Source organism: Chelonia mydas, chromosome 4 (assembly GCF_015237465.2).
Source record: "Chelonia mydas isolate rCheMyd1 chromosome 4, rCheMyd1.pri.v2, whole genome shotgun sequence".
NCBI classification, from domain to species: domain Eukaryota; kingdom Metazoa; phylum Chordata; order Testudines; family Cheloniidae; genus Chelonia; species Chelonia mydas.
The window spans coordinates 99,001,471-99,028,292 of NC_057852.1; the positions used below are offsets into that span (position 1 = coordinate 99,001,471).

The window sequence follows — 26,822 nt, forward strand, 5'->3', positions numbered from 1 at the left end:
GGTAGGCTGGGTCTCCAAGGATACATATAGGCATTTCAACGTCCCCAACGGTGGTTTTCTGGTCTGGGAATAAAGTCCCTTCCTGCAGCTTTTGAAACAGACCAGAGTTCCTGAAGATGCGAGCGTCATGTACCTTTCCCAGCCATCCCACGTTGATGTTGGTGAAACGTCCCTTGTGATCCACTGGTGCTTGCAGCACTATTGAAAAGTACCCCTTGCGGTTTATGTACTCGCCGGCTTGCTGCTCCGGTGCCAAGATAAGGTTATGGGTTCCGTCTATGGCCCCACCACAGTTAGGGAATCCCCTTGCAGCAAAGCCATCCACTATGACCTGCACATTTCCCAGGGTCACTACCCTTGATATCAGCAGATCTTTGATTACGTTGGCTACTTGCATCACAGCAGCCCCCACAGTAGATTTGCTCACTCCAAATTGATTCCCAACTGACCGGTAGCTGTCTGGCGTTGCAAGCTTCCACAGGGCTATTGCCACTCGCTTCTCAACTGTGAGGGCTGCTCTCATCTTGGTATTCTTGTGCCTCAGGGCAGGGGAAAGTAAGTCACAAAGTTCCATGAAAGTGCCCTTACGCATGCGAAAGTTTCACAACCACTGGGAATCGTCCCAGACCTGCAAGACTATGCGGTCCCACCAGTCTGTGCTTGTTTCCTGGGTCCAGAATCGGCGTTCCACCGCATGAACCTGGCCCATTAGCTCCATGATGCCCACAATGCCAGGGCCCGTGCTTTGAGAGAAGTCTATGTCCATATCCTCATCACTCACGTCACCGCGCTGACATCGCCTACTCGCCCGGTATCGCTTTGCCAGGTTCCGGTGCCGCATATACTGCTGGATAATGCGTGTGGTGTTTAATGTGCTCCTAATTGCCAAAGTGATCTGAGCGGGCTCCATGCTTGCCGTGGTATGGTGTCTGTACAGAAAAAAGGTGCGGAATGATTGTCGTTGCCCTGACGGAGGGAGGGGCGACTGACGACATGGCTTACAGGGTTGGCTTACAGGGAATTAAAATCAACAAAGGGAGTGGCTTTGCGAGAAACTGAATGGCCCCCTCAAGGATAGAACTCAAAACCTCAAGGATAGAACTCAAAACTGGGTTTAGCACGCCGTTGATTTCACAGAGGGAAGGAGAGAGGGAGGAGAAAATGAATACAAAACAAATCTTGTCGATTTCTTGTTTTGAGCCACTTCATCTATCTTTATACATCTTGCTGGCAGCAGACTGTGCAGTACGACCGCTAGCCGTCATCATCTCCTGGGTGCTCGGCAGAAGACGGTGCAGTATGACGACTAGCCATCATCTTCTGCTGGCTGGAGGTTAAAAGACAGTGCACTGCCGGCAGCACTGAATCGCCACAAGACAAAACTTAAAAGGGAAATGAGCTGGCTGAGTCACTCCCAGGTTTGCCCAGGCACCCGATTAAAAGAGCACCCAGGACTACGTCGATGACGGTTACCAGTCATACTGCACTGTCTGCTGCCAAAAGGCAATAAACTGCTGCTGTATAGCAATGCAGTACCACGTCTGCCAGCACCCAGGAGACATACGGTGAAGGTTTGCTGAGCAGGCTCCACGCTTGCCGTGGTATGGCGTCTACACAGGTAACTCAAGAAAAAAGGCGCAAAACGATTGTCTGCCCTTGCTTTCACGGAGGGAGGGAGGGAACGGTGGCCTGACGATATATACCCAGAACCACCCACGACAATGTTTTAGCCCCATCAGGCGCTTGGATTTCTACCCAGAATTCAGATGGGCGGCGGAGACTGCGGGAACTGTGGGATAGCCACCCACAGTGCAACACTCCGGAAGTCGACGGTTGCCTTGGTACTGTGGACACACTCCGCCGACTACATGCACTTAGAGCACTTGTGTGGGGACACACACAATCAACTGAATAAAACCACTTTCTACAAAACCGACTTCTATAAGTTCGACCTAATTTCGTAGTGTAGACATACGCTTAGGCTTCCAGCTCCCCAGCCATCACCCTTCTTGGGCGGAGACACATGTCTCTCTCTCTCTCCCCCCTGTCCGGGGTATTTTCAGGCTGGATAGCTTCCTGCCTGCACTATGTTATTCCTCAGCAAGTCCAGACTGCCTTGCAGGCCTACCTTACTTTTCTCCTCACAGACAATAAACAGTGTAATTGCCACAGTAAAGTTACCACACAGCCCTTTATAAGCAAGCACCTTTATTCTTATGTTAAAAGCATTACAGAGAAAACATATTAAAACAATAAAAGAACCTTCAGGCATGCCAGTAAGATTACCAGAGATCAACCCAATGCCAGGAAGGACTCTGACTGGTGAACAGTCCTCCAAACCACCCCAAGGGGTTTTTCTGTGGTTACCAGTTCGTAACCGCTTTGGCTCAGAACCAGCACACCCATGAATCTGAAAGTCACTCTTATCCACTTTGGGTCTTTGACGAGACCACGAAGAAGTAATCAGCCACACAATGGGTTTCTCCTCAAGGGACAGTTTCAAAAGGATGGATATAGAGGTGGGTAATTTGTATTCCCCACTTCCCAAGTATGTCCTAGGAATACCATTAAATTTTGATTGTGAAGAACACTGTTACAAAGAGTATTTTGAAGCTCCATAACACTTCCCAGGGTTATATTAGCCATGTCTCCTCCTCAAAGAAGTTACATACTATTCCAAAATAATACATAAACATTTGCCTTCTTAATGTAATGAACTCCTAAAATACTTGAACTTAATTCAGTAAAGTTTGTCCAGAATAATGCAGGAAATTGACATCTCTGTCACAAGGTGTATTATAACATATGTGAAACTGAGAAGGTGATATTGATATTGCATTGGAATATCATATAATGTGGTATTTTTTGCTGTGCAGAAATAATTGTATAAATAATAATGGCTTAATTATGGAAAATGTGAAAATTAAAAATTAATTTGATTGCAGGCAGACTCCGAGTTATGTTTAGTTAGGCATTTTTTACATCCTGCTTTACATTATTCATGCCATTATTTGGCCGGTCTACGCAGGTGTGTTTCTTGGAATGGATTTTCTGCCTCAGAATGTGCAAGCATTGGACAAAGAGCCAGAAATAGAGAGGTTTGGAGCAAAGATTAGCTACTGGAAGCTGCTGCAAACCCATTCTGAGTGAGGAAGATTAAATGGGTGATTTTTATTCATTTGTTTTTAAAGTGTTTTTTGACAGTATCCCCAATTTTAGCCTATTACACGAATTGTTGTGCGGGTCTCTGAGTGTTGCTGGTAGTGCTGTGGATGTCAGTTGTGGGGCAGGTAGTTTTTAAAGGCATGTTGTGAGGGCTGCTGTATTACACATTCTGTTATTAGGTGCTTTGGGGCCATTTGCACAACAACAATATAGGCTTATTAGAACATCCTCTGAACTCCTGTTTTGGCCAGATATACCCTCTTTAAGCCCCACTGCATTTAAATCACGTACACTCATTTTGAACACCAGGAAATGCTGAATTCTTCCTATACCCATTTTCTGATCTTTTTGTGTCAACAACTAACTTATACTACAATGTAAGTCACAACAAATTTTGACCAGTTTTTTTATGAGCCAAATTAGACCTGGTGGGGAGGGCTGGGTGTGCCCTGGCTGGGGGTTCCTACTGTGCAACAGGTATAGCTGCTAGCCCTGACCAGGCTGGGGGGGATGGGACTTCCTCTTTTCCAGCATGGGCTGCTCCCGGGGCCAGGTCAGATCCACCTCAGTGAACCTCTCCCAGCTCTGAAGGCAGCGCCGCCACCACCAGCAGCGCAGAAGGTGGCAATACTGCAAACCCCCTACAATAGCCTTGCTTAGCCCCACACACACAGTTCCCTTTTGGGTTGGGACCCCCACAGTTACAAGACTGTGAAATTTGAGATTTAAATATCTGAAACCGTGAAATTTGAGATTTAAAAAACCCTATGACCGTGAAATTTACCAAAATGGACCGTGAATTTGGTAGGGCCCTACTTATATGTGCGTATAACTTTCTAACATGAATAGTCCCTCCCCTTGAATTCAGTGAGATTGCTGACATGAAAAAAGTTACTTACAAGCATAAGCATTTGCAGAACTAGACTCATAATCAGCCACCTAAAGGTGGGCAGATCTGGGGGAAGGAGGGGGGGGGACCATACCCAAAACACAATGGGCCCAATCCTCAAATGGTGTATATTACAGATTTATGCCATCTGAGGATCTGGATAAATACTTAAAAATGATTCAGAGCCATCAAGCAACTTGGCTGTGTAATCACGTGAACTTACTATTGTTACCTTCATCCTCCTTCTCTCCTTGCCTCCTGTTTATCCCATTCGCTTGGTCCCGTCTTAATTTAGGCCCCTTCCTGAAAATGCTTTCACAGGTGCATAACTTTGCATCTGTGAGTAGTCCCACATGCATAAACTTTAATAATACGTTCACATGGTTATGGAGGCTAGCGACCTGATGGCTCTGAATCATTTAAAAGTATCAAACTGTCCAATGATATCTAATCAATGAGATCATTCATGCATAATGTTACTGGTGCATGTATTGACAGGATCAAGGCCTTAGAATGCAAGCGTTTTGAGGCAGAGACCATGTCTTTTCATATGGTTGTACAACACCTAACACAGTCAGGCTCCAATCCTGACTGGATCCTGTGGGCTCCAGCACAGTACAATTATTTTTATTATTTATTATTAACAACAATAATAATAATAAATAATAAAAATTAACAATGTCACTCAAAAGGGATTTGAATTGTATTTCAAAGCTTTCATTTGGTCAATTACCCTGGGCACTATATAATAATCAAATAAACTCTGTCACTAACTCACACTTCATATTAACTTACCATGAAATGTTGCTATTTAGGGACCCCAATGAATGACTTCACACATAGTGTTTCCAAATAGCTGTACTGAAACCATGCACACACTACAGTATCTCCACACCTGGGTATTAAATTAAGCAAGGATGGTAGAGCATAGAGTTAGAGGCCAAGAGATGGAGAATTAGACTATATAATAGTTATAATAAAAACAGCCATTTCCCCCTTCCCTAATAGATACATCTACAAATAGGTTATAAGGCTCCCCGCTCATGTGATAAAGGCACAGCACCACGCCGGGGATGATACAGAGTCACACCAAACAGGGGAAACTGGGAGGAATTCCACCTCACAAAGGCAGAGGGGCATGCAAGAGAAGAGTACCCATTAGGGTTGAAACAAGCTTCCCTTACATACTTGGCCAACTCCAGTGGCTGGTACTTAGGGCAAGGTAGGGATCAGGTAACAACAAGTAACAACAAGTAACCGTTCATGTACTTCCTGGTCTTCCAGCCCACAGGAGCACTTGGAACAGCCAAACTAAGTTCCCTCTAAGCTGCGCAGCTGCTCAGCTGCCTATTAAGCCCTGTGCAGGGGCTCAGGGCTATTGCAGGGAGAGATGCCTCTCCCCCAGCATGGACTTGCTGCAGTGGGGGAGACGCCCCTCTCCGCTGGCCCCAGCACGGACCTGCCGCAGGAGAGGTGCCTCTCCCTCGGTCCGGCCTAGGCCCGCTGAGCTGCTGCAGCTGGGGAGAGGTGCCTCTCCCCCTGCCCCAAGCTGTTGCGGTGAGAGAGGGCTGGGGGGAGTCCTCTTTCTCCACCGCAGCCCCGGGGCAGCCTGCACCCACAAACCCCTCATCCCAAGCCCCACCCCAGAGCCTGCACCCCAACCCTCATCCCCAGCCCTACCCCAGAGCCCGCACCCTAACCATCTGCCCCAGCCCTCTCCTGCATCCTGAACCCCTCATCCCCAGCCCCACCCCAGAACCCACACCCTCAGCCAGAGCCCTCATCCTCCCCCCCCTCAACCCTCTGCCCCAGCCCTGAGCCCCCTCCCACACTCCAAACCCCTCGGCACCACCCCCACCACATGAATTTTGTTATGTGCACCAATACGAAGGTGATGTGTCACACATCACCTCCATATTGGTGCACATAACAAAATTCATTCCGCACATGGACATAAAAAATTAGGGGGAACACTATGGTATAATCTGGTCCCTAAAGGTGACTGTATTCTCTAGGTGATGGTCCATATTCTGCTGTCCCTCAGACTACAGTAAAGCTTCTGACATTAATGGAGTTACACTGGTGTAAAACCTGTCAAGTGAGAGCAGTATCATGCCCAGTGGAGTTATTCTAGATTTCTATTGGTATAACATATTATGTATGATTAAATATGGTCCTCTAACTCTGTCCTTTATGATCCTTCCTTAATTAAAATCCCAGACAAGGGCTGAAGTAGCTATCTTGAACAACAATGCCTACATTAAGGAAAAATTGTCAGCCCTCACTATACTCCCTGCATATGACTATTTGGAATTAATTAATATAACAGCAACAAATGCAATTATTTCTACCACCTTCAGTCTATTTAAATCTTATTGGGAACTATACATTGCAAATGCATTTGTTATAGCTGAACGCATGCCATGTCTCAAGAGTTATTACTGATATTTTTCAGCATAAGAAAAATCAAGGAAATCTGATAAATTTCTTAACTTGAAAACTTGTCATTCAAGTAATGTCCTCATATATATAATTATACGATGGCCATCTCTTGTTCTGAAGATTTCTTTCAAAGTCAAATATTTTAAAAATTCCCCATGCAATACTTAGATATTAATTGCTACCTTCAGGGTATCTTTTCTACATGCCAATATTTCTCATGCATGAGGTATAATGAATGATAAAGGCTCATACCACGCTAGCAGTTATGAAGTAGAACTCTTACTGAAGTCAAGGAGAGTTCTTAAAAATCAGTCGTGTGAGAGGGAGTAGTTAGAAAAAAGAAACCGACTACCAAACTTCTTACCAGGCTTGGTGTTTGTGTGAATTTGTACAGTTTGTCATGAAGACAATGACATGTTTGCACTGTTGCTTAAACAAGAACATTAACACAAGTATCTCAAAGTGGCACAGAATGAACAAGCTTCTTGGTAGCTCCAGTTTGGCAAAACACCATCCTATTCTTACACTGCAGAAATGTCAAAAGTCAGTTTTCCAAGAATTTATGAGATATGGAATCTGGGTACTTTTTGGGACTGAACTGGATCATGATGACAATGGTAATGCAGAGCAGGGGTGGCCAACCTCTGGCTCCGGAGCCATATGCGGCTCTTCAGAAGTTAATATGCGGCTCCTTGTATAGGCACCGACTCCAGGGCTGGAGCTACAGGCGCCAACTTTCTAATGTGCTGGGGGGTACTCGCTCAATCCCTGGCTCTGCCACAGGCCCTACCCCCACTCCACCCCTTCCTGCCCCCTCCCCTCAGCCTGCAGTGTCTTGCTCCCCCTCTCCCCCAGAGCCTCCTGGATGCCAGGAAACAGCTGATCGGGAGGTGCGGGGAGGGAGGGGGACGTCCTGATCGATGGTGCTTCCGGTGGGTGGGAGGCATTGGGAGCGGGGTGGGGGAGCTGATGGGGGGCTGCTGACCTATTACTGTGGCTCTTTGGCAATGTACATTGGTAAATTCTCGCTCCTTCTCAGGGTCAGGTTGGCCACCCCTGATGTAGAGGAATAGGAGGAAAGAATCTTACAGGAAACAATGTGTAGCAGTAAGTACAATGAAATTTGTGTGAAGAACTGACTCATGTCACAGAAATACAATGAAAATTTTCATATTTAATTTTAAAATTATTTCCTCATTATCTGCAACATATTTATCCGTGCTGACATCTACAATAAGACCATAAACGTAGTCAAAGTTAGTATATTTTTTCCATCCCAGATGAAACTACAAAACAACTACACTAAACTAAAGTTACAGGTCCTACAAATATTCCATGTTGATCCTGGGCTAGAATTAAATATAGGGTGCTATTTGTAGCAACCTTTACTGCATTTTAATGTAGATATTTTTTCTTTTATGTATATTATTAAGGCTGTTATAAAGAGTTGCTGTGCTGCAGTAACGTCACAAAAGGGTGTGAATTCTCCATTACAATGAATAAAAGATGAGGTGAGTACCATGGCAAGGCAAAAGTCTCCCAAGCAGTACACATGGTTTATTTAATCCCCTCTTTCTGTTGTTACATGGGACTGAGACTGTTTCAGTGTTTAAAGACTGAAGCCCTGCCAGATAAGACGCCTCAAGCCCTAATTATCAGACTTCACAGTGAGACAATCGTTAAACAGAAAGGTCAACCCACTACACTAGACCAGAGAGAGAAAGAAGCAACTCCGTAGTTGTTCAGGGAGGAGAGTTTATCTCCCTGTGCATTACATCTTCCCATCACAAACTGGGTCCCCACACCATGGTGAGGCTGAAGGGATTATTGAGATGAGGGAGCCACAGAGGACTGACTTTCAGGACACCATTTCATCTTCTTATGTAAAACAAACTTGGGGGTATGAGCTCTTCCAGCTCAGATCGGTGCAGAGTGGTGATGTTCCTGTTCTTTATTGCTAAATGTGTTGGAGTGCTAGTCACCTATCTAGCTGGAGAGCAAAGACTTTGCTGTTGTTTACTTTGAAACTGAAAGTGAGATAATAGGGACAGGAATCAATACTGTAACTGTGTATCAGCCCAAAGTTTAATATAATGTAGAATCTGCACTTGGAAATTCCATCTTCCCTAACCATACTTGGAAACTATAATCCAATGTATGAAGCTCAAATCCCTTCCTATAAGCCAAAAAGTGGAAGAAGAAAAGGACAGACTCTGGCATAATATACCCATCTCAGTGGCATTGAACTTCTAAACCAGGGATCTCAAACTCAAATCACCACGAGGGCCACACGAGGACTCGTACATTGGCCTGAGAGCCGCATCACTGAAACCTTTTCATAAAACGAAACAAAAGTATAGTCAAAAATGAAAAAAATGAAGAGTAATATAGTATGCTATTAAAAGTCAATGTATTAACTTTTTAAAAACTGTCATGTGAAGAGGGCTTTTAATAAAATATAAACACCTGTAACTATTCCTTATGTGGTCAGTAACACTGATGATCTACACTAACAGTCGATCAACATAGCTGTAATGGCAGGAACTTTTTAAAGTAACTATTCATACAAAATATGTTGCCACTTTTAAGAAACATTCTTCCCAACTACTCACAGCAAAGAATCACACATGCTGAAATTCATACCCCAGACTGCTTGTCTAGTCCATGAGTCCCCACCCCGCCTGCCTCTTCCCACCCCTTCCCCGCCCCCATTCCAACCCCTTCCCCAAAGTCCCCGCCCCGGCCCTGCCTCTTCTCTGCCTCCTCTCCTGAGTGCATTGCATCTCCGCTCCTCCCCCCTCCCTCCTGGAAAGTCCTAAGTTTGGCAGCAGGAAGCACTGGGAGGTAGGTGGAGGAGCGGGGACGTGGCGCGCTTGGGACGAGGAAATAGGGGAGGCGGGGGGTGAGGGGAGGTTGGCTGCCAGTGGAGTCGGCGCCTATGGCAGGCTGCAGGAAATAACTCCGCGGGCTGCATGCAGCCCACGTGTTTGAGACCCCTGTTCTAAACCAAACAAACAATGAGAGATATGCTCATATGTCTAAAGACCAGACTACTAGGAGCCAAGATTGGTATGCGAATACTTGTGAAGATATAAAGCAACCCTCAAACATTTATTGTGGTAAGAAAGGAAATGATGTGCTCTGCCGTGTTGTGATTTTTCCCCCTCTTTGATGGTAACAAGATGGACCTGCACCAAAACCGCAGATCCAAACAATCTGAACTTTAGGGAATGTGTACTTCTGGATACAGAGCAAACTCCTCTGCAGGACCGCTGAATAGGCTGAAACAAAACCCAGACTCTGTATATCCTTGAATTTTGCAGAAGTCTGGGTCTGGGTCTCAGCTTGGTGGCTAAGGCCCATCTTCAGTATGAACAGTGTTTGGATGTGCAACTCTCATATTCTTTGAGCATAAATATTCAGTTTTCACAAGAAGTACTGTTAGTTTTGAAAGTTGCCTTGGACAATGTGGTCTTTAGGGTGCTAATAGACTGCTGTGTTAGGTGAATCTGGAAACCTTAAATTTTTCAAGCACTATTTTGTGACCTCGATAACAACATTATTAACTATTTTGAAGTCTTAGAAATAGGTTTACCTTCTCTCAAATGAGAAGGCTGTCAAAATTATCTAAGTATCTGGAGTTTTATAATGCTGCTTATCACTCAGCTTCTGAGCATCTTCCATAATCAATAGCAATAGTGCAGTCCTAGTGGACTTCACGCAGTCTCTGGCTCTCTGTCTTCAGAGTAAAATCTCTGCTTGGGTTTTTGGTTTGGTGTTGGTTTGAGGTTTTTTTGGGTTTTTTTTTAGTTGGTTTGCTTGTTTGTTACTTGATTGATATTTTGAGGGGAAGGTGTTTGGGGAGAACAAATAACACAAGGATGTAGGGACACAATTAGATTCCAAGGCACAAAACGAGATCAAACTAGCTGGAGACATAAAGAATAACAAGAAAACATTCTACAAATACATTAGAAGCAAGAGGAAGACCAAAGACAGGGTAGGCCCATTACTCAATGCGGGGGACGGGGGGGGGGGAACAATAACAGAAAATGTGGAAATGGCAGAGGTGTTTAATGACTTCTTTGTTTCGGTTTTCACCAAGAAGGTTGGTGGTGACTGGACATCTAACATAGTGAATGCCAGTGAAAATAAGGTAGGATCAGAGACTAAAATAGGGAAAGAACAAGTTAAAAATTATTTAGACAAGTTAGATGTCTTCAGGTCACCAGTCTTCAAGTCTAGCCTGATGAAATGCATCCTAGAATACTCAAGGAGTTGACTGAGGAGATATCTGAGCCATTAGCGATTATCTTTGAAAAGTCATGAAAGATGGGAGAGATTCCAGAAGGGCAAATACAGTGCCGATCTATAAAAAGGGAAATAAGGACAACCTGGGGAATTACAGACCAGTCAGCTTAACTTCTGTACCCAAAAAGATAATAGAGCAAATAATTAAGCAATGAATTTGCAAACGTCTAGAAGATCTAAGGTGATAAGTAACAGTCAGAATGGATTTGTCAAGAACAAATGATGTCAAACCAACCTGCTTTGACAGCTTTCTTTGACAGGGTAACAAGCCTTGTGGATAGGGGGAAGTGGTAGCCATGTGTATATCTTGACTTTACTAAAGCTTTTGATACTGTCTCACGTGACTTTCTCGTAAACAAACTAGGGAAATATAACCTAGATGGAGCTACTATAAGGTGGGTGCATAACTTGTTGGAAAACTGTTCCCAGAGACTAATCATCAGTGGTTCACAGTCATGCAGGAAAGGCATAATGAGTGGGGTCCCGCAGGGATCAGTTCTGGGTCCAGTTCTGTTCAATATCTTCATCACTGATCTAGATAATGGTATAGAGAGTACACTTATAAAGTTTGCGGATGATACCAAGCTGGGAGGGGTTGCGAGTGCTTTGGAGGATACGATTATAATTCAGAATGATCTGGACAAACTGGAGAAATGGCCTGAAGTAAATAGGATGAATTTCAATAAGGACAAATGCAAAGTACTCCACTTAGGAAGAAACAATCAGTTGCACACATACAAAATGGGAAATGACTGCCTAGGAAGCAGTACTGCAGAAAGGAATCTGGGGGTCATAGTGGTCCACAAGCTAAATAGGAGTCAGCAGTGTCACATTGTTGCAAAAAAAGCAAACCTCATTCTGGGATGTATTAGCAGCACTGTTGTAAGCAAGACACGAGAAGTAATTATCCGCTCTACTCTGCGCTGATTAGGCCTCAACAGGAGTATTGTGTCCAGTTCTGAGTGCCACATTTCAGGAAAGATGTGGACAAACTGGAGAAAGTCCAAAGAAGAGCAATAAAAATGATTAAAGATCTAGAATACATGACCTATGAGGAAAGAGTGAAAAAAATTGGGTTTGTTTGGTCTGGAAAAGAGAAGACGGAGAGGGGACATGATAACAGTTTTCAAGTACATAAAAGGTTGTTAAAAGGAGGAGGGAGAAAAACTGTTCTTCTTAACCACTGAGGATAGTACAAGAAGCAACAGGCTTAAATTGCAGCAAGGGAGGTTTAGGTTGGATATTAGGAAAAACTTCCTAACTGTCAGAGTAGTTGAGCACTAGAATAAATTTCCTAGGGAGGTTGTGGAATCTCCATCATTGGAATTTTTTAAGAGCAGATTAAACAAACCTCTCAGGGATGGTCTAGATAATACTTAGTCCTGCCATGTGTGCAGGGGACTGGACTAGAATACCTCTCAAGGTCCCTTCCAATCCTATGATAGCCATCCCACCTCCCTTTTTTTTTAGTTTCTTACCTTTCTCGAACACATTCCTTTTATTTTTGGACTGTGCAGAGCAGGGAAATGGCTTGTTTTTAGGTAATTTTGTTCCTTCCTAAAGATGTAGGAGAACAAACAAAGCTGAAGAACTGAATATTTTGCAATTCTATAAAAGTCCCAAAACACCTTTTTGCTTTTTCAGTTGATCCTCTGCACTGTGTGCATTTAAAACATATAAGCAAAATCTGTTCAGCCATTTCTGGCATCAATTAAACAAACAAAAAAACTTCTCATTTTTCCAATTATAAATTTTTCAACATATACCCAAATCCTTAGCCGGGTCACCAAGTTCGGTGGCCTGAGCACTCAGCAGATGCACAGGAGGTCATGAGCAATTCTCCCAACAGAGCATCTCCACAGCTGCCCCCGCGGAAACTACTTAAGCCCAATGCACCCTCTTCCATGGCTCAATGAGCACTTCCCACAATGGAAACAAGCACCAACGGATCTGCACTGCAGTGGATCCTTTTGTGCCACTTCTGGAACAGTCCTTCCCACCATCCTATTCAGGAAACTTACAGCTTACACAGAGCAAGGTTCTGCATTCTGCAGGAGGTATACACCCCCCAAAAACCTTCCCCTCACCAACTGATGCAGGAGAACCTCATCAGTTCTGAAGCCGCAGAGGAGAGGGCTCCACAGAGACAAAAAACACCAAGCTGAAACTTTTCCATTCCATTTTTTTAGAGGGAGTCCTGCCTTGTATGGCTGGAATGCTGGATCTTATCAATCTCTGAGCCTCTTGAAATGGGCATTTGTTTCAAATTAGAAACTATTTAAAAAATGAGATTATTTGAAATTTGCCGCCATCTCAGACTCTGGGTCACCGAACTTTAAAAGTTCATAACTTTAAAAATACTCAACTGTTCTTCAAATGTAGTTTGTTTTGTAGCTATTAGACACCTCAATAATAAGTGCTACATAAAACCATAACACATACAACTTCAGGTAACAGGAACTGACACTTAACGTAAAAAAGTCTGGAGTTGTTTCCACATCTCTTCAACACCTCCCTTGCTATCTCATGTACTTGAACATCTGTGTTTTCCTTTACACAAGAAATACATTCCTTCCAGATTACATAAAATTATCATTATAAATAAGATATTCCTATGATGCAATTCATATAAGAAGAGACCATGCAGTATTTTGGGGAAGAAGCATAATGGACCAGAGCTAACTGCTTTAACAAGTATTTTCTTGACTTCTGTGTGTTTGATTATTCATTGATTTAATGCTTTTTTAAAAAAAGGAAATCAACATTTCAAGTAAAAATAAAGTAGTATAGTGGGAATATGCTACAGAAGGGAAATGTTGTATCTTTATCTCCCTACATATGGCAAAAACACCATAATTAGAGCAATCATAATTCTTCATCAGTTGTGAGTTGCCAGCTTTATGCTTATTGGTAGCAGTAAATGTTCTATGGCATGTCCACAGAAATGCATATTCCATTTCATTTTCTCTGTCTTTCACACACAGAAGGAGAGAAAATTTCTCAAAAACAGCAGACAAAGAAGTCCAAACATAGGAATGCAGATAAGACCCATTTCTGCAACTTTCTGTCACAAAAGTATCCCTATTCTACTCAATGGGACTAATCACCTGAATAAATACTACAATATCATGAGCAAAGTTGCAAATGTTTTTGGAATATTCAGTGTAAATGGAAAACATTTTAAATAGAATAATTCTAGCATTATATTATAAAAATAAGAGTATAACAATGAAATACAATGTAATGAAATCCCATTTTGGTCATCTTGCAAGAGACTGTTAAAGTTCCAGGTGTTTAGTTTGATGTTAGCAAAGCCTCCTAAATCTTTATATTAAATGACGTCTTATCTAACATTCTTATATGCAAAAAGAAAAGGAGGACTTGTGGCACCTTAGAGACTAACAAATTAAGTGAGCTGTAGCTCACGAAAGCTTATGCTCAAATAAATTTGTTAATCTCTAAGGTGACACAAGTCCTCCTTTTCTTTTTGCGGATACAGACTAACACGGCTGCTACTCTGAAACCTATTCTTATATGCATATATTATAGCTCCATAGTTAAGGTTACACTGATTTTTTTCAAATAAGTGGGATTTCAGTATCCTTGTTAGAGGTGAAAATAAATATTTGTCATTACAAAATAACACAAATTACTTTACTTCCCTAGTACAGTACAAATTTCATTTTCTAGTGAAAGCAACTAAGGTCAGTAGGGCTCTGATCCAGCAAAGCACATAAGCAGGTGCTTAACTTTAAACAAGTGTATTAGTCCCTATTGACTTACGTGCTTTGCTAGATCAAGGCCTAGTTTAAGAGTTCAAAGGAGTTAAAGCTGATCTATTTTACGATCCTTGTAATTTATAAAACAAGGCTTGGAAGGATTAGATTTTTAATCAGTAAATGTAGGTAAACATTGATTTCACCATACACACACAAACCAATGAAAAAATATTTCCATCAATAATAATTAAAATTTTACAGATAGACAAAGTAAGCAAAATACTGCTTGAGAACTTATTAGAGTTTGATCTAAGGACATTACTTTGTATATTTTGACATGTGATATTGACAGTTTATGTTTTAACAGTTATAACATTTAACTTTTTGAATCTCAGCATCTACTCTCATTCAATAATTATAGTCTTCCCCCATACTGTGTGACCTGCCTATAATATCCCACAACTGTGAACATTTAAATTGATGAAAATCAAAACAAATCCTTAAAAATAAACATTGATATCTGTCAAAATTTTTAAAAAATAAAAAATTGAATTCTGCCAAGCTTACTTATACATGGCTTTAATGCTTGAAACTTTAAGTAGCTATTGAGTGAAAAAATAACTCATGCACAGGCCAGCAGTTTTGTTTATAAAAGTTTTTAAAAAGCAAACCTCATTCATCATATCTGTTTGTCTTTATGCCACAGAAAGCAGTTTATAAAATTTAAAATGTCAAAACCTACTATATAAAGTGTTAACCATCACAATCTGATAAAAATTCTACAGACTTTGGAGGATCTTCAGTGTTCCCCCAGAGGGAGGGAGGGGTCGAAATGAGGTTGGCTTGGGTTTAGGGTAATGGACCCAAAAGCAAACACTAAGGGTGAAATTCATTCCTGGGCAGAAGGCCCAGTCAAGTCCTAGACACTACTTAAGTCCCACTTGAGCCCTCAGATAGGACTTGCTTACCCTACCCATGGCAGGAAGATGCATGGGGATGACGTATAAATGCAAGTCATCATTACCTCTCTGTCTTCATTAGGACTGTTCACATGTATAGGAGGGCAAGATTTGGCTCCAAATGTATTCTTTGTTAATGATTTCACTCTGTTCACTACTGAAATACAGCCTTCCCCAGACACCAAATGTAGCAACACACTAAAAACTACACAGCTGTTTACAGTAACAAATCAAGAATAATTTAACCAGTCGGAACAACAGATCAAGCTTAAGGTAGTGGATAAAATTACTGAAACTGGAATTTGACGAAGACACCAGGGTTAATTCCCAGCTACCCTGCTTTCCAAAGTGCCATGGAATTTTTAATTAAGGCAGTTGTCAGAATTTTGATTTTATGTTCTCATTCAAAATACGTCACCTTCAGAAACTAAGTTCCTAACTCCATGCTGTGGTACTGCTCAACTGGGACACATTATGACACCTATTATATCACCAGCACCACATCCCAAAGTGGCTAGGTTTTCTACTTTGTCAATACTTGGTCTGTAGACCTAAAAGACCACCTGAATGTGCTTAATCTATGAAATATGATGCTATCACAGCCAAGTATACTAGAACTACGTGAGAGTTCAGACCTAACTATTGTTATAGTTAATGTGAGCTGTGTGTTAACAGAAAGAAGAGACACAGGAGTTAATACTATTGATAGAAGTAAAAATTTACAGAAGCTGACTCTTTATTAAAAAAGGTGTAATTTTGTACAGATTTCCTCTGCATAAAATTGTAAAATAATTTATTACAAATATTGAGAGAACTGAATTTACTTCCTTATCACTTTAAAACAACCAAAAATTCTTGATAAGATTGAGGTTAATATAAAACACAATTTTCTAACTTTTCCCCGTAGATAAACATATTTCTAATTAGATAATGTGAAGGGATGTAATTTTCTTTGACTCAGCATTTTAAAATTATTTAAAATTCTTGATTGATATAGGAAACGGCTTTCTTTTTCAAATAATAAAGCAGCTTTAATTTGCTTTAGAAGACCAATAATTTTCAACTACATTAAAACGTTCAATTAATTAATATCAGCTACTTCAGAAACAAGGGTCACTATTGATATCAACTACTAGAGAAAAAATATTTTCACTTATCTAAGCTAGAAAACAAGTTTCTGTAGATCATTATTGTTTCTAATTAGCCATACCCATGATTGTTGTTTACTGTTCAATTATTCAGTGTAACAGTGTTCAAGAAATTTGAAAGGTAACATCTTTTCTAGCTGGAAATTAGAAACCATACAGCATATTATGTTAACTGTATTGTGGAGATGCCATAAGAGTTCCAGGGTTAAGGATATATTGAAATTTGCACTGAAAATAGGGAATGAATCCCTGATTCAGCAAAGTAATTAAGTATGTGTCCAACTTTAATAGACACTGGTAATTTAAGGGAACTACTTATGTGCTTTAAATTAAGTATATTGCTTATGGACTTTGCCCGATTGGGACCAGAATAAAGAGTGGCCCATATCCTCAAAGGTCTAATGCGTGTTAGATGCCCCCAAAACTCCGAGAACCTGGGCCAGTGTCCCTAAACTCGCAGCACTTACTATTTGACGGCTTGGCCTGCAAGGTCCTGTGAGATGCTGTACACCAGTGGTGGGCAACCTGCAGCCCGTCAGGCCGTGAGACAGTGTTTACATTGACTGTCCGCAGGCATGGCCACCCACAGCTCCCAGTGGCAGCGGTTCGCCGTTCCCGGCCAATGCGAGCTGCGGGAAGCGGCGGCCAGCACATCCTTGCTGCCCGCGCCACTTCCCGCAGCGCTCACTGGCCGGGAACGGCAAACTGCGGCCACTGGGAGCTGCGGACGGTCAATGTAAACACTGTCTCGCAGCCCGCCAGCAGATTATCGACAGGCCGTGTGTGGCCCATGGACCGCAGGTTGCCCACCACTGCTGTACACTTTCAACTCCTACTGAAATCAGTGGGAGTTGAGGCCACTCAGCACATTTCAGGAATGTTCAGAACAGTGGCAGATTTAGAGTTAGTGGGGCCCTGTGCACAGCTTCATTTTCGGGGGCCCGCCCTTGGGAACCAGCCAAGAAAAAGAACATTCTCTATTATCTCCCCCTCCTGTTTTTCATTCTTTTTTTCTTTATCCTCCTCCTATATTATAAGTAATGGGAAGTAAATGAAAGTAAAGAGTGGCATCTTGATTGGGGCAGGGGGCTGGGGTGTGGGAAGGGGTGTGGGGGTCAGGCTCTGGGAGGGAGTTTGGATGCTGGGTGAGGGCTCTGGGCTGGGGCAAGGGGTTTGGGTGCAGGAGGGGGACGGTGGTGGGTGCTTACCTTGGGCAGCATGGCTCCCAAAGCGACCAGCACGCACGCTCCTCTGACTTCTAGGCTGGGGGGCTAGGGGGTTGCTGTGTGCCTCTGCCTGCTGGTGCCAACCCCGCCTGCAGGCGCCGCCCCCGCAGCTCCCATTGGTCCCAGTTCCCGGTCCCAGTTCCAGATCCTCCTTTGGGGGAGGGGGGCAGCGAGTCTCCGTGTGCTGCCCAGGGCAGGGGCAGCACGTGGAGCCGCCTCCCCCACAACAGGGGTATGCAGAGACATGCCAGCAGTCGGCCACTTCTAGGAGCGGCATGGGGCCACCAGCCACAGCATGAAGGTAGTCTGCCGGCCTGAGCCCTGCTGCGCCGCCAGCCGGGACTTGGGGGCAAGTTGTCAGATGAGATTTGGCCTACATTTTGGGGTCCCCTCCTGTTGTTGGGGGTCCCGTTCAACCACATGGTTTGTTTCATGGTAAATCTGCTCCTGGTTCAGAAACTAGAAAGATCAAGCCCAAAGTGCACAAATGGATGTCGTGAGAATTAACAAGTAAGGTTTTGAACCTACAAACACACATAAGATCAGGTCCTAAATCTGTTAGTTAGTGAATCTGAAGCATTTTCAAATGGGTTCTTTTTCAAAATTATGTTTGTATTCACTTTTTGGGGGCACTCTTTAGAAAATAAATTCCTGATTTTATTAAGATATGAAAATAACTAACTTCTAGATTATAGTTAAATCCAAGGCACTGGCGTCTTTTTCCAGTTTATTAATTTTTTTTATTTATACACACTGTTAGTAATAGTTATTTCTGTCTATGTCACAAGGACCGTCAACAAATATTTTCATGGATGAATATTTGTCATCAAGAGGATTCTCTAGATCTAAGGCCAAGATTTTCCAAAGGGACTAGTGATTTTGGGTTCCTCAGCTTTAAAGGATTTTCATGCCACACACTTTACCCTTCTCCAAATCGGACTTCTTTTAGGTATCTCAAGTTGGGCACTCAGAATCACTGGTCACTATGGAAAACCTTGTCTCGGGCTTTCATTTAAAAAACAGAATGTATCTAGCCTTTACTGCTCTGAAGAAAAAATTGGAAATGTGAACCAAGGCTAAATCAATGCAATGTTGTCTTCCTGAATCTGCAAACAGCCTGAAAGAAATCACTCTGAGAGGCAAACCTGCTACATTCATCTCAATATGGTTAGTAAACTGATATCTCAAAGTAACAATTTAAGGAATCAATCCTGCTAACTATGAGATATGGGCCTAAATATTAACTTTTTAAACTAATTAATTGCTGAGCATTTTAACAGAAATATCTAGCTAATATGACAAATGGATGTGATGACAAACAACTTTGATGACAAATATTATGGAGGCGTCACAATCAGAGTGACTCCATAGTTAAGAATACATTTACACTTCCAGCAAGGTTTAAATTGGTCACTTATGCATGAATACAATTATGTATCTTCCCCAAATTTACAGCACTTACTCTTTCTGTACAGAATTAATATCTTGTAGATTTACATTAATCTTTTAAATAGTTTAAGCATTATAAACATTTTTAATGACTACTAATTGATTTTGGTTAATCTACCTTTAAGAATCCTTCTAGCAACAAAATCTCCCAAATTTGAGAGTTGAAAATTGACTCATGCATTCAAAAAAGCTTGGAAAAAGTTACTACTGTGACAATTTGTTTTCTGTACTCTATTAGTCATAACCACATGTCTATTTGTGCTGTGATATTTGTGATTTTTAAAATCAAATTAATTTGTCATTTTAAGTGTGACTTTTTGTTTTCTGTTACGTACATTGAAGGTGACAGTATTGTTGAATTAAATTAGAGTTAACAGGGAAGGCATTAGGGGGTTGATGTGAATGAGTATGGTAAAATTAGTGCACTGTTTCTTGGCAAGGGGTAGGAATGTTGCCTTAATCTAAGATTTCCTTACTTTTAGTGTTTGGATTTTTGTAAAGAAATAGACTTGAGCAACTTTAATTCTAAAATAACTAAATTTATGAGTGGGAATAACTCCTTCTCCTGAATGTATGCTAAATTCTTCAGCTCTGAAGGCAGAATATTTTGTACTTCTAAGTACAGGCTGCTTAATTGTTTCAGGGACTTCTAATAAAGTGCCTGATGCTGCAGTGTTTTTAAACCAAGGCTGTAGACTTCCATGGAAATTCTTCCTTGTAAATAGACCAGGATTAAGATCAGATTATTGTGTAAACTTTAGTCCTCTGCTCTCCAAAATACCTACAGAGAAAAAAGTTCTCCTTAAATTCTATTTCAGACTAATTACTGTGTATGACCTACACTTAATTGCAATATATTGTGAAATCAGTACATAAGACCTCCCTTATCAGGCATTCTTACTAAGAGATCCCTATACAGTATCTTCAAGTGAAATGCAGTTTCTTCTGCACCTTCATTAGAAGATTACCTATTTTTTGTTGTTGCTTTGAGTGGTCACTTCACTGTGTTTCGCTCAAAGTATATTTACCTTATTATAAATATACATAGCCGGCGATACTGTTCTTTTAGTTTGTGTGTGTTACTCTTCAGGACCGGGGCTGTAGCAAAATCTGAGTATATCACAGCCTATATTTATGTGAAATGGCCCGTTTCCTAAAATCAGAGCTAAACTTCAGGTAACGTAGGGCAGTGAAATACACGATCTAGCAACTTCGGTGCAAGGCGGCTCTTAGACATTTAGTTCTCGTAGCAGCCTCTCGTGCAGCTTTCAACCTTGAAAATAACAGATCCCAGCACAATCCTGGAGCAAGAGCCAGCTACCAGAGTTGTTCCTTTTCAGTTTGTTTTCACAACCACGGGGAAAGGCGGAGACCCGAGGGCTCCCCGCCTAAGAGCAGGCTGATCGGGCTCGTGGGCTGAAGAGGGGAGAAACAGAGTCATCCGATGCCAGCCGTCCTCCGGGCTGGGAAGCTGGAGACTCGTGACTGGCTGTGATGGTCTGAAGGCGCCCTGAGCAGCTCAGCTCAGGACTAGGGGCTGCTGCACTAACTACAAGAGGAGAACCCTGCTCCCCCGTGAACCGCAAGTGCCTGGAGACTCCCCGGCAGCTGACACGGCTGCAGCCGCGGAACCGCCTTCTCTCTTTACCCGGAGGGACGGCTTGAGCGCCACCCTTTCCCGGGACCCCTGCACTGCTCCCCCACAGCCGCAGGCCAGCTGGAGAGGGCTCGCCCCTGCTGTGCCTCTGCCCAGGAGGCGCGATCACTAGAGCAGCCAAGAGAAAGGAAGAGCTGCAGGCTGGCTGTGCCCGCCTTGGTGCCTTCTCCAGAGCATGTCTGGAGGGGGGGCAAGATGTGGGCAGACAAGCACCAACTTCTGCCAACACCACCCCGTGCAGAACAGCTAGGAGCTTGCCAAGGCCCCACTGGCTTGTTCTCAGCTGTGATCTAAGGGTCCAGGCTGGCAATGCCCGGCATCGGGGTGTGTGTGGGGGGTGGGTGCATGAGGAGAGACCTCTGGAGCCGCCGGAAGGGAGGACGCGGGGCTGCAGAGCCAGGGGCACCCCGGGTCCCCCGCGGGCTGGAAGGCGGCCGGCGCCCGGGCCAACGCGCGCAGGCGAGTTACCTTCGGGGTTGGCGCTGATGAAGACCCGGACGCTCCTGCCGCTGGGCGCTAGGTGAGACGGCAGAGCCGAGAGGTTCCCGGAGAAAGCCGCCCGCCGGAGCGCCGAGTCCCGCGGACAGGGCAGCCGGCCGGCCGCTCCCGCCGGCCACATCTCCCGCCGCCGCCTCCTCGGCCCCGCAGTGCTCCGCAGGAGAAGCTCCGAGGCAGCCGCAGTCCGCCCTCCCACCCCGGGCTCACAGCACCCCCCGGCCCGCAGCGGCGACAGGAGCAGCCGCGCTCGCCACCTGCTCGCTGGGAGCGGCCATACGGGCTCCCCGGCTCCTCTTCTGCCGCCGCCGCCTCCTGTGTCCTCAGAGCAGCACTGGGCGGCAGCGGGAGGTCACCGGCGGCAGAGGCAGCTGGGCTTGCGCTTTCCCCGGCCCTGGGAACGGGCAAGCAGGAGGGCACCCCAGGGCCGAGGGAGCAGGAGGGGCTGCAGAAGCAGGTGGCGGGTGGAAACAAACTTTATGCGCTGAGTTCTTCGCGGCTCGCTGCTGGGCGTTCAGCGATGACTCCACAATCCCGGCCCCATCACCCAGCGAGCGCCAGCGATGGTGCAGCACAGCAGAGCTCGGCTACTGCGGCCAGCCCGGGGATGGGGGGGCACCTCCGCGGGCATCCACCACGCCAGTGCGCGCCTCTCCCCCGCTAGCTTGGCACAAGCGTGGGCGATTTCACAGCGCCGTCCACGAGCCCACCCCTAGCGCCTGGGGCTGTGGCCCCCCTCTCAGTCCACACCTGCCCAGGGGAGCACAACGCATCATCAGCTGCCCCTGTAGGGCTTCCAGGGGAAGAGAGAGCGCGGGGCTCTTTGCAGAGAGATTCTGGATGAGGGGGTCGACCCGCAGCTCTGACTCTCGGGGGCCAGTCTCAGCAGGCTCCTGGCGGGTGCAGGCGAGCCTGGTCACAGCTGAAACACTGTAATAATAAGTCTCTTGGTTGGCTGATTTTTCTCATGCATTAAGGGCTGCGGCGTCCAAAAAGGGACCTTCCCTTCTGCAACTCTTCTCCAGCAACATATCCAGCCCCTTCCCTCCTCAAACTGTTTCACAGCCCCCGGCGGGGATTTTTATAGGAAAGCTGCTCCTGGCTCATCCTCTGGCCACTAAAGAGTTCAGAGAGATGTGAGGTTTGTTTGGTTTTTGTTGTTGTTTTAATTGCATCTGGGCAGGCTCCCCAGCGGGTCAGCTCCAGCAGAGGGGTTTCATTTCCAAAATCAATCACTCGTTTGTAGGAAGGACTCAAAGCCCGCTTTGAGAGGCTGCGAGGGGCAGGAAGCGGCTCTGCGGGAGCTCGCTTTTCTTTGCAGCAGTCAGCGGCTGTCCATCCCCGGCGGGCAGCGCCAATGAAATATTCAGAAAGGTTGGGACGTCTGGCTGGGCGGCCGCCGCCTGCTGATCCGGCGGAAACCTTTCACCAGACACGCTCAGGGCCGAGCAGCGCAGAGAGAAAGCCGCGCGCGCGCGCTGGAGGGGGGCTGGACTGCCCGGCCCCAGACCGCGAGCCAGGCAGAGGAGGATTGGTCCCAGCGGGAGACAGTGGCTGTGCTGCAGCAGCAGGCGGCGGACTTTTCACAATCTGCAGAGTTTAGAAACCTCCCAGAGAGAGAAACAGGGACCTGGCATCGGGTGGGCGGGGACTGGGCCCTAATATGATGCTCCGGGGCTCGTGGATCCCTTCTTGGAAACAAGCTGCAGATTCTTCCCCCAGCTGGTATATTGGGATCTCAGTATATTCCAAAGTCTCTCTCTTTATAGATCTTTCTTTCTTGGTACATGTATAATGCATGTGATATACATACAGGCTATATGGTAAATAAGTGATACATAATACATATGGGTTTCAGAGTAGCAGCCGTGTTAGTCTGTATTCGCAGAAAGAAAAGGAGTACTTGTGGCACCTTAGAGACTAACCAATTTATTTACCCTACGTTACACAAGTGAATATGATACATTTAAGTAAATACAGCCTTAGCGTTTTATAAATGGTGACTTGGTGTTGATATCGCTCTATTATGGGGGCCCTACATACATGGAGCTTTTCTCCCTGGGGCCAAAATCAGCGCACTGGCAATATGCAGGTTGCCTGGTGTTTAGCAGTGTAGGGAGGCTTTCTCCCTGCCTCAGATACTAGTCTCTGGCTCTCTCTCATGTGGTCTATGCTGGAAAAATGGCCTGTTGCTAATAATGGGTGTCAGCAACAGGTGAAGTTGAAGTGGGGTTGGATTATGGTTTAGCTGCAAGCGCAGTCAATGGCAAACCATATGCAGCATTGTTTCAGAAATTGAAGTAAAAAGGTGGTCGTTTACTGAAGTGCTGCCAAAGCTGGGGTTTCTTTGTCTGCACCCTGCCTCCCTTTTGTGCACCTGTGTTCACCAGTGGTTCAGATGCACCCATTGCTAGATCTAGTTGTCAGCAACAGGTAATTTGTCTAATGTACATCAGGCCTAGAAGCAGTCCCTGGAGGCTGCTGACAGCTCACTGAATGAGATATAAGTGATTTGTGGAACAGCTTGAGCTACATCTTACGAATTTTACTGGGGTTAATACTTAGCTGGACGAGATCCTCTGCTGTTTTTTCCAGCTTTAACAAGATAGACAGCATGGAGCCAAGGGCAAGTCACAGTTATTCCTGCAACAGTGGAAGCAGCTCCTGAGGGGAGCATGGGGGCCCTTACTTTATACTGGGACTTTTTATGACACAGCTGGTCTGGAACCCATCATAAACAGTTTTCTAAGAGCGTTTCTTAAGGAGATTCACCTCATGGCTATGGCTTTTGGCTACCTCAACTATGATGTGCTGCATTTTATGATGGATTTTTGCAGTCACTTTAACCTAATTAAGATCCCCAGCCTGTCTCATTTTAATTCACTGGGAGTTTTGCCTTAGTAGGAATAAGATCACATCCTAAGTGTCTTAGATTCTGCTCCTGTGAATTGCTCATGTGCAGCACTGGGAATGAAATGAAATAACAGATGTTGATATGAAAAAGAGGAAATGTGTGTATTTTGTGGGGGAGTGAGCGGTTCAGCAAAAAGGAGTTGTTTGATTTATGTGAGAATGTATCAATATTAAAACAAGTTTGAGTTACTGTAGAAGGTATTTAGTTACTCTTTCTTTAAATAATTTAAGTTTTAATATGTTAAGCTAACAATAAAAGGAACAGGATACCAAGGGATGTCATGTAAATTGAAATATGAAGTTTTAATAGGATATTATTATGTCAGTCATAAAACATTAATTGAAAATCCCAATAGACGAACAAATTTGGCAAATTTTGATATGGCGCAAGCTATACATTGCTTTTAGGTTTTAGAACAAAGCTACATCTTTAGGCTTCATTCCTGCCACACATGGACACCCTGCCCTCATGTGGCAGCATTCCATATAGGCACAAGAATCCACCCATGCAGCCCATTGTAGGACTGGACCTAAAGGCCTGATCCAAAACCTATTAAATTCAATGGGAAGACCCCCATTGGCTTCAGTGGGTTTTGGATCAGACCTTTAATTTCCAGTTCTTCCTACATCCTTAAGGTTAATGGGAGATTTGCCATTGAATTCAATGGGAATAGAAGCAGGCTCTCTCATTCCACCTGTCACTTGATATAAAACATTATGACTAAGAGCCTGATCCTGGAAAAACATAAGTAGCAAGTTGCTTTATTCACGTGGGTAATTTCTGAATACTGGGACTGTTCATGTGAATAAAGTTACCCACCTGCATAGGTTTTGCATGAATGAGCCCTATGTTAACTACATCCAAATGTTAAAATATATGTTGATCCTATTCTGTAGTTTGCCTTGGCTAAATCCTCATGAAGTCATTAGAACACTCAGATTTATAAGGACATAATACCTTTACAAGTCAGGTTCAGGTAGGATTTCATGTATTTGAAAGATTTCCATTATCTCTACATTTTTATATCCTGACTATTTTTCTTTGTTCTAAAAAACTGTTTTAAATATTAGTTGATATGTCTGGTTTTCAGTGCTCATCGCTGTTTAAGAGTCAGATTGGGAACCCGTCCCTTCACCCACACTGGGGAATAGTTGTTACTTCTGTTGAGGCCAAAGTATCAGACACTGCAAGACAATCTGGCCCTAAATGCTTCCAGCTGAACAATATTTTTTGTTTTCACATTTAGTTGTAAAAGACTTTTTAGGAATATTCCTTCACTAGTTTGATAAACCTACCCAAGTTTACTCTAAACATAATGCTAGAGTTTAATTAATTCCATATTTCTTTCTCCCCTTTCCCCTCTTCCTGTACCTCTCTTGTTTATCATTCAGTTAAATGCATTTTTTTTCAAAGAGACAAGGTAGATGAGGTAATGTCTATTTCAAAGAATGGTTACAACCGACAGAGCACTAATATAGAGCGACAAGGTGAATGAGATAATATCTTTTATTGGACAAACAGAAGTTGGTCCAAAAAAAGGTATTTCCTCACCCATCTTGTCTCTCTAGTATCTTGGGACTGACACAGGTACGACAACACTGCATAGAACACTAATCTGTAAATTAGGTATAATATTACAGAATGTATATCTTGTTAAAACATTGAATAGATTCAAGTTATTACCCGAGAGCCTGGTTCTCAGACCCTTGCTCACACTGAGTTGCATCTTACTCATAGAGTAGTCCTATTGAAATCAGTAAGACTTTTCAAGATGTAAACTACAACTCAATGGGCCTGATCCAAAGCCCACTGACATCAATAGAAAGACTCCTGTTGGTTGCTATAGGATTTGAATCAAGGCCAGTGCGTGCAACATGGTCCTATCATTGAAAAATAATATGTTGAGAGTTACACATCACTTTAAATCTTATTTACTGAAGAAAAGAAGAATAAGGATCAACTCTTAATTGAATTTAAAGCTTGGAAAGTAACCTGTGTGATAAATTAAATGCAATGCTACAGCTCATATTTAACTGCACAAAAGTCTGGAGATTTAAAATTATGGTTCCCACTCTAAGCTAAACTTGTGTTATTGTGAATGTTTAATAGATTAACTTTAATGCCATAGTTAGTATATGGCTGGGATTTTCAAAAGAGTGCCACATTGGTTTAACTCACTTGTCATTGACTTAGCTGAAGCAGAGTTAGACAAATGCTGAAGAGTTTTGGAAATCCCACCCTGTGTATGTAATGGGCTCATGTTACTTAGAGCAAACCTCATGTCTGAGGTTTTGAATTTTAAATAATAACACCTGAGGTTATGTGGCATCTCTCCTCCAAAAGTATGTTACCCGCTACTAAAATACAGCCATTCATACAGTAGAATGTGTCTATTTAATAATCCACATCAATATTTCACAGTAGTTTAAGGACATGATTCTGAAAGGT

At 43.7% G+C, this 26,822-nt stretch overlaps 1 protein-coding gene across 2 annotated transcripts in view; it reads right to left on the reverse strand.

Moving 5' to 3' along the window:
* NWD2 (NACHT and WD repeat domain containing 2) overlaps nt 1–23,051 on the reverse strand; it is a 132,628-nt gene extending 109,577 nt beyond the window's left edge. Inside the window, exon 1 of one of the 2 annotated variants that reach the window (XM_043544538.1) lies at nt 21,434–23,051. In XM_043544538.1, coding sequence (XP_043400473.1) covers nt 21,434–21,584 — 151 coding nt within the window. In that variant the 5' untranslated portion in view covers nt 21,585–23,051. The remainder of the gene's footprint in view (nt 1–21,433) is intronic. The other variant, XM_037897952.2, reaches the window with a different exon arrangement.
* Between the last annotated feature and the right edge of the window lie 3,771 nt (nt 23,052–26,822).